This window comes from Pteropus alecto, unplaced genomic scaffold, assembly GCF_000325575.1.
Source record: "Pteropus alecto unplaced genomic scaffold, ASM32557v1 scaffold109, whole genome shotgun sequence".
Taxonomy (NCBI): domain Eukaryota; kingdom Metazoa; phylum Chordata; class Mammalia; order Chiroptera; family Pteropodidae; genus Pteropus; species Pteropus alecto.
In genome coordinates, this window is record NW_006494608.1 from 5,287,092 (window position 1) to 5,295,744 (window position 8,653).

Here is an 8,653-nt window from a genome sequence, read left to right on the forward strand (position 1 = left end):
TGATTGGTGTTGCAAGGGGAGAGATCTGGGGAGGTCTCTCACTCTGCCATGTTTTCTGTTGAAATGCGGCTTATAGCACTAGTCGCCCAGTGGGAATTGAAATGTAACTTACCGGGCTGGCTGCCTTTGCTGCCATAGGAAAGAACACTCACAACAATGGCCACCCTGCTGTGAACACTTGTTTCTGAATCACTGGGAGCTGAGTTAGGCAGCAAGCCAATAATACCTGCCCCAGGCAGTCTGCAGGTTGGGTGGGGCGGGGTCTCAGAGCAACAGTGGCTATCAGATCAAAACAGCCTCTGTTTTGCTGGAAATTTGGTAACTATTGTAAGTTTCTGCAGATGACCCAGATCACAGCAAGACCAACATGCTGTCTGGGACTGGCCCACAGGTCCCCGTGCCCAAGTTCATGTTGGCAGCAGCGATCTGCCTGAACTTATCTCTGAAATGGGGCTCACAGCGATGGCCGCTGTTGCTGGGATAGAAATACTGCTCACAACAATGGCTGCCCTGCTGTGAATACTTCACTCTGAATCACTCAGCTCAGGGCTTGGCAGCCAACCATAAACAACTGCCCCCCCCCGCCCCCCCGCAGTCTCAGACTAGCATCTCCTAAGGGCTCTGTGGGAGGGGTCTGCACAATCAAGCTGGCGTGGTCTGTAGGAGGGCTGACTAAGGCACAATGGTGGCTGCCTTTCCAGCCCTCTTTCTGACTCTAGGTAATGGAGACTTTTTCGGAATGAATCCTGTGCAAGCCTCAGACCCACCGCCGATATCCCGGGTGAGTGTCCGCAGATCAGAAAACCTTTGCGTGGGTCCTTTAAAAGAATGTCTAGGAGCTCAGTCGCCTTCCATCTCACCCAGACGGCCGGAATCCCCTCTAGTTTCTACAGTCAGAGTTATTGGAATTAACTTTTCCCTGGGCTGAGGAGCCCCCAGATAAGACCAGGACCCCTCTCTCCTTCAGGAGAGCCTCTGCAGCCTTGCTATCCCTTCCGGTAATCCTCCACCACCCGCAGGTGCAGGTCCAACCTGATTTGGGACTTTGCCCCTCCTACCAGCTTCGGTGTGGCCCCTTTATATTATCAGACGTAGGAGTTATGATCAGCTGGACTTCAGGTGATTCTCTACCTTGATTATTTTATAACTTGGTTGAAATTTCAATGTGGTTCTGGGAGGAGACGAACTCTGCTTTTACCTAGTCTGCCATCTTCCCAGATCCTCAGAAAGGATTTTATTAGTTTTACCCAACATCGTGGCTCCTGTATCTTTCTCATCCTGGCAGATCATTGAATCTTGATAAGTATCTGCTGAATGAACAAATGAATGAATGAGTACTTGAAGTATAGATGAATAAATTTATGAATGAGTCCCATGTGTTGGATGATGATGGGTTTCAGGCTGGAGAAGAGATAATATAGACTGGGACCCATGAGACCTGGACCCCAAATGGAAAGTGTGGTTGGATGTTGTCTTTATACCTCATTTTCAAACCCAAATATGGACCAGTTACTAAAAGCTTTAAGAGGAAGATTTTCACATTGAGATTTCACACATGTATTCAAAGTGAAATAAACTGCCATAAAAGCAATTGTATCTTTATTTCTGTAAGCATTAAAGAACCAGCTGGTTAAGCACTTGCCAAGAGTGTTGCTAAGTGGGAAAGAAATTCCTGCATTTAAAAGGGGTTGGTCCAGAGAGTACCTGGTTACTTCTAGCTCTCTGAATCTCTGACTCCAGATACTTTTCCCTTTGTTGAGCTGGAGATAACATTAATATCCTTTGCTCTTTCTTTCCGTTAAATATACTATTGGCTGATATGTTTTTCTATTCTACTTTTTTTCTTTCCTGGAAATATAGATGAGGTCTTATCGGAAAACTTTCTGGACTATAAGAACCGTGGAATTAATGGTTCTCATCGGGGCCAGATCATCTGGAAGATTGATGCCAGCTCTTACTTTATGGAACGTGAGTACTTTTCCCACTGTTGCTCAGAACAAAGCAGAATTCAGAACAAAGTTGAATTCTGCTTTGTTCTTCATACTGTTGTATTTTCTCCACTTAAAAATGTGCCATGTAAAAGAGAGATGTAGACTTGATGAGATGCTTAAAAATAGTGAGTAGTGTACAGCAGTTTCACTACTGTTTCAGCCATCCAAAACAGACCAGAAAGATCCTACTTGCAAGAGAAAGTTTTGTTCATGTTCATTCATCAGCTTCTGGACTCAGGACATTTTGGCTCACATTCCTTAACTTTCACTCAATGGCTCCTCCAGGCACTCTCAAACTTTGTGATAGTTGCCCCTTTTGTTTCCTGTTGTCTGGTTTTGGCTTTGCTTGACCCAGTCCTTCATGGCTCCTTGCTCATGGCCCCATGTTGGGGATATTCTTCACTTTGCCCTGATCTGTGCTCTGGTTACAATTCCTCTTTGATTCTTGATCTACTAACATTCCTGGATGTATGAACATATATTTTATTGAAATATTTTCTAAAACTTCTGCTGTCTTTGAGAATAAATCATTTTCACAGTTATAGGAAGATGTTTTTCATAGGTGCTCATACTGGTGCATTTTCCATTGCATGAGAGACTATCTCCATGGGCCTCATGTTTGCCAGCTCAAGGAATGCACAGATTACCTTTAGTCTATAACTCCTTCCCCCTCACTAGGTAATGAGAATGCTAAATGCACAAATCCCTTCATGCATTTTCTGATTTATAGCTGGTATTCTTTCAATATAACACTTTTAAAATAAATCGAATAGTTTATTGTGTTAACTTCTCGATTCTCAGAGGAAGTGATACATGGCCAGGAACCTAAGTTGTCTACTATCATTTGACTTGTGGTTTAAGAACAACTACAACCTCTAGCATGCTTCGATTCCATTTATATTTACTCTTATTTTCATTTATTCATTCAATAAACATTTTTAAGACCTATTATGTTCCAAAGACTAGAGCTTTTTGAAGATAAAAGGCCTAGTGCTTGCCCTTTATAAGCTTATGGTGTCTCTGCTCCTAGAAATGCCCCTTTTTTGCATTGGCACATGCAGAAGGGGTAGACAGTCAGAAAATTTGATACTGTTAGAGGGGACACAATTTTATGGGATGTTGTTGCTGGCCCTTGACTTTGAGATAAGCATAACAAAATTTCCAACAAAAGATTTCCTTTTCCTTAATACTTTTCTCCCTGAGTCTAGATTTTCTCCCCTCTAATCCATGCTGCAGTGATACCAGACAAAATGCCTTAAACCCAATTCTGCTACTATCTGCCCCAAAACCTCGTGGCTCTGCTTTCTTACTACATCAGTTAAAACCTCTCTGTCTAGGTGTCAAGCCTCAAGAAAACTCACCCTTATCCTTCAACACTACCATGCCCTCTTTTGCTCAAGTCATGCCAGTATCTTCCCTTATCTCACAAATAGCATCATTGATCATAAAAAACATGAGTGGGCTTGATTTGGGTATAAAAATAGGCCTCAGCTAGTGGTATCTAATAGGACTTCCCAAATGCCAGTAAGAACCAAAAAAAAAGTTAGAACTTCATTAGCAATGAATATTAGGCATAATAATTGATTGTATGTCCCAATCACATTGAAATTTTTGTGGGAGAGTTCTTCCTTCCTCCATACCTGTTTTCTTCTTTTGGGTTCTAACTAATTGAGAAACACAATTTAGCATCAGAATACAGTATCAGCTCCAAAGGTACATACCTGAACACAACTTGCAAGTTTTATCTTTTTAGAGTCATGAAATAGGTATTAAGGACAATATAAAATCTCATGATGATGTCTTCATTCTGCATGTGCCAATGTGTAAATTGTGTATAAACTAATTTAGCAATAGTGCCATTCTGATCAAGGCAATTTTTTTTAAGATTCCCGTGACATATAGAGCATTTCCTGTATATTCATCTCAAATAAAAAATTCTTTAATATAATTGTCTTCATCAGCAGTATGAAGACAAACCTTAAGTATCATTAGAGGTATCATTATCATATAAAATCACCTATGTAAAATATATAAAATATTGTCATAATTGAGTGAGTGCATTCAAACCTGGTTAAGTAGCAATGTCCTATAGTAAATGGTTTGCCAAATCATATTCAAAACAACTAAAAGTTCAGCACCTTAGAAAAATGACATTTTAAAAAATGTTCTGGTTCAGACTTGAGAAAATCCCACTCCAGAATATACCTATTGGATTAGCAATATCTCAGTGCTTTGGAAAAATGGATAAAAGTGAAATTGAAAAGGTGGATGTTTACATTTGCAAATATATCAAATGAAAGATTAATATACTAAGAATGTATTATTCTGTTCAAATATAATTTTTCAAAAAATAAAAATTTATCAACAAAAAGCTTGAGTTTGTAAATAATTAGAATATTAACTTAGGACATATATATAAATCAAACTAAAGTGCTAAAATAAATTATAGCTTTAGTAGTTGGAATGTATTAAACAGTATAGAACATATTATATGAATTTATATTTTTTAATGTGAAATAACTTGCATTTCAAAAATGTACGATTAAAAAAGTACCAAATTAGAAAATAGGAAATGATTGAATGTACAAAATGTTACAATATGGCTACTCTTCGTTAACATGTCAAAACATCAAAGGTCCTCTTGCTATAATAAAAATACAGAATCCAGGCCATTAAGCAGAAGTTTACCGAAGCTTTGTTGATGACTCAGAAATAAGATTCTTGCAGTCTTTACGTAGTGATAAACATGTTAATCTAATTGGTAAATTGGCTTCCAGAGTAGGTTAACACTGACCCTTCCTCTTTTCACAACCGCATCAGAGTTACAGCTAAACTAGAAAAACAAACAAACAAACAAATCCAACATTAAAAATCACCTAAAGTCTAGCTGAACAAAGTCCTACAACTAAGGATATACAGAAGAAGCCAAGTTGAGACTGGAAGAAGGGGCAGATGCAGAACAAGCTGGTGGTTAAAAACCTTGAGGAATATCTCAGCTGCAGAGGTTTCTCCTGAGGAACAAGAGTTCCCAGCCCCATACCAGGCTCCCCAGCCTAAGATTTCACGGCTGGGAAGAGAATTCTTTATAACTTCTGGCTGTGAAAACCAGTGGAGATTGTGACTAATTGAAACACAGGGCTGCTGAAATGCCAGGAGTTCCTCTTAAAGGGCCTACACATGGACTTACTTGTTGACAGACTCACTTGTCTGAGATTCGGCACTGGAGCAACAGCTAGAAAGGCACTAGGGACATATAGGGAAGAAGTGAATTGTCTGGCTTCAGGATGAGGACTAGAGAGGCAGCTTTCTCCAGACAGAATGCTGGCAGAAGCCATTTTTTCTTTTGTTGAGCTCTCCCCATACCCAGTGTTCAGACACAAGCGCAAGACCTGTTTAAGTCTCCATCAACCTCGTTAACATTGTTTGCCCTGCCCTAGTGATTCTCTGAGACCCCTCCCCGACTTCTGGGCCCACCCAAGCCACTTCCAGAAACTTTTCCATACAAATGGCCTATCTTAGTTCATGCTGCAAACTTTCCTAAAATCTCTCAAAGGCTCACAAACCTCAAATATGCAGAATCTGTCCTTAGCATGCTCCATATCTCTTGCTAAGCAGCACCAAGCCCGGCACTGGTGGGAGCTGGCCTTGGTTCACAGTTTATTCTCCCCCAGGCACCTCCAATCCCAGCACAAGTGACAACCCTCTACAGATCATCTTGTAGCTCATACCAAGTGGTCCCTCATGGGACACAGGCAGTGACTGACCTTGGCCAGGACCAGAGCCCCTCTCAAGAGACCCCAGAACCAACACACTAAGTGGCAGCTTCAGATCACACCAGAGCATCACCCAATCACTTCCTTAAATGACACACCCAAGGGAGTCCCTGCTCTATACAGTCAGCTCCTCTATTGTGTCGGGGCCAATCCTCACAACCAATCAGCCTGAGAGTCAGTCCCTCCTATTGATGTGCAAACAGCAACCAAGGCTCTACAACAACGGAAGGGCACACAAAACCCCCACAAGTGACATATCTGGAGCGTCTGACTCAGATTATCAGAGAGACTGTACCACTGGGCCCCACAGAACACCTACTGTATAAGACCACTCTCCTAAGACCATGAGACATAGCAGCTCTACCTAATACACAAGGTGGGGGACTAGGGGGGCGGCAGCCAAAATGATGAGACAAGGAAAAATGTCCCAAAAGAAAAACAGAACAGAGATCCAGAAAAAGCTAAACAAAATGGAGACAAGAAATCTACCAAATACAGAGTTCAAAACACTGGTTATCAGGATGCTCAATGATCTCAGGAAGATCATTAACAAAGAGATAGGAAACATAAAAGATGACCCCAAAGAGGCCCACACCAAGACACATTATAATTAAAATGCCAAAGTTTAAAGACAAAGAGAATTTTAAAAGCTGAAAGAAAAAAGCAGTTAGTTAATTAAAAGAGAGATCCAATAAGACTGTCAGCTGATTTCTCAACAGAAACTTTGCAGATCAGAATGAATTCGCATGAAATATTCAAACTGATGAAAAAAAAGAACCTAGATGAAATATTCAAACTGTTGAAAAAAAAGAACCCAGCAAGGCTATCATTTAGAATCAAAGGACAGAAAAAGAGCTTCTCAGACAAGAAAAAGCTAAAGGAGTTTATCACCAGCAAATTAACAATATAAGAAATGTTAAAGGGACTTCTTGAGGAAGAAGAATAAGAAGAAGGAGTGAAGATGAGGGGGAGGAGAAGAGGAGAGGAAGAATAAAATATAGATAATAAAATATTAATAACCACATATCTATCAATAATTACTTTAAATATAAATTAATTAAATGCTCCAATCAAAAGACATACGGTGGCTGAACGAATAAGAAAACAATAGCCTTACATATGCTTTATAAAAGACCCACTTAGATTGAAAGACACACACAGACTGAAAGTAAAGGGATGGAGAAAGATATTTCATAAAAATAGAATGAAAAAAAATCTGGTATAGCACTACTTATATCAGACAAATAAAACTTTAACAGAGGCTATAACGAGAAGTGTCACGGAAGGACCCAGTAATCTCACTTCTTGGTGTTTATCCAAAGAAACTCAAAACATGACTCCGAAGGGACATTAGCATACGCATGTTCATTGCAGCTTTATTTACAATAGCCAAGGTATGGAGACAACCTGGGTGTCCATCAATACAAGAATGGATAAAGAAGAGGTGGTATATATATACAATGGAACATTACTCAGCCATTAAACAAAATGAAATCTTGTCATCTGCAACAACATGGATGGACCTAGAGGGTATTGTGCTGAGAGCAGTAAGTCAAACAAAGACAAATACCATATGATTTTACTTATATGTGGAATCTAAAGAATAAAATTAATGAACATACAAAACAGAAACAAACTCATAGACAGAGAACTTTTTGATGATTGCCAGATAGAAGGAGGATTGGGAGGATGGATGAAATAAAGAAAGTATTAAAAAGGACAAATTGGTAGTTACAAAATAGTCATGGGGATGTAATGGAATATAATGAATAATATTGAAATAGCTATATATGATGTATATATAAATGTCTAATCTATATGTTATAACTTGAAACTAATATATTGTATGTCAACTGTAATTGAAACTAAAAATATATTTAATAAATTAATTAGTAAATTATACCTTCTTAAAATTAAAAATAATTTTGTAAACTTTGAACATTGGCCAGATTTTAAATGTTGAGGTCATTCTTTCTACCTGGGAAGTTAAATTAAAATAATAAAATAAATAAGATTTTTATTTTTATTTTCCATTTTTCTTTTCCTTTTATTATTTCTATGAGAATGGAGATACATCACTAATTATGAGGAATCTATAATGTTCTAATATCACATTTCTCTGGGGTTATGATTCAATTTAGAATTAGGTAATTGCCATTGATTTATAAGAATTTTTTAAAGTTCTAAGTCAAATTTTGAAAGTTCCACAAAATTAGGAAGGAGCATTTAAAACAAATATTTTCTGCACTTTCCAAGGAGTTACATGCACAGTGAAAAACAAAATAAAATAAAGCCTGAGTAAGTTCTTATTCTCTGGCATAATTTTTTCCTAGTAGACACCAGGCTATTTGACCAGAGTAGTAATTGCTACTGTAATGATAACTGTAAACATGCAAATTTTAACACTCATGAAAATAAGAACTAGTAAAATTTTAGCTTTACCCATTCTGACAAAATCTTACATTGTATCATTATAATAACTCAATGACTATTTTTTGGAATGTGGAATCAGGCTCAGTGGGCCACTTTCAAGCCTTCAGAAGGAGTTTCCATAGTCCTTGCAGATTGTGTGCTCTTATCAGAAGTCCTTCAAAACTGGGGCTTCCTTGCCCAGAAACAAGGACAAGAGGCAATGATTCTGCAGGCAAGGCATTTCTGTCTTGACCTTTAGCAGAAATTTGCTATGTGTAGCTCCCTGTTCATTCAAGCACCCATCAGTAGAAAAATAGAGTAGTGACCTGGAACAACCACTGATTACAGCTGAAAGAGTTTCTAACAAAGGTACCTTTTTTCTCCACTCACCCTTGTGTCATGTGATGTTGTTATCATGGTAATGATCACTGCTTTCTCATAGTTGTCCAGGAACAAACCAGAAATTGGCAGTCTTAT

At 38.7% G+C, this 8,653-nt stretch overlaps 1 protein-coding gene across 1 annotated transcript in view; it reads left to right on the forward strand.

The window, feature by feature from the left end:
* Nucleotides 1-8,653, forward strand: part of HECW1 (HECT, C2 and WW domain containing E3 ubiquitin protein ligase 1) — a 486,667-nt gene that overhangs the window by 197,434 nt on the left and 280,580 nt on the right. The window contains exon 3 of the mRNA XM_006925348.2: nucleotides 1,861-1,968. Coding sequence (XP_006925410.2) covers nucleotides 1,861-1,968 — 108 coding nt within the window. The remainder of the gene's footprint in view (nucleotides 1-1,860; nucleotides 1,969-8,653) is intronic.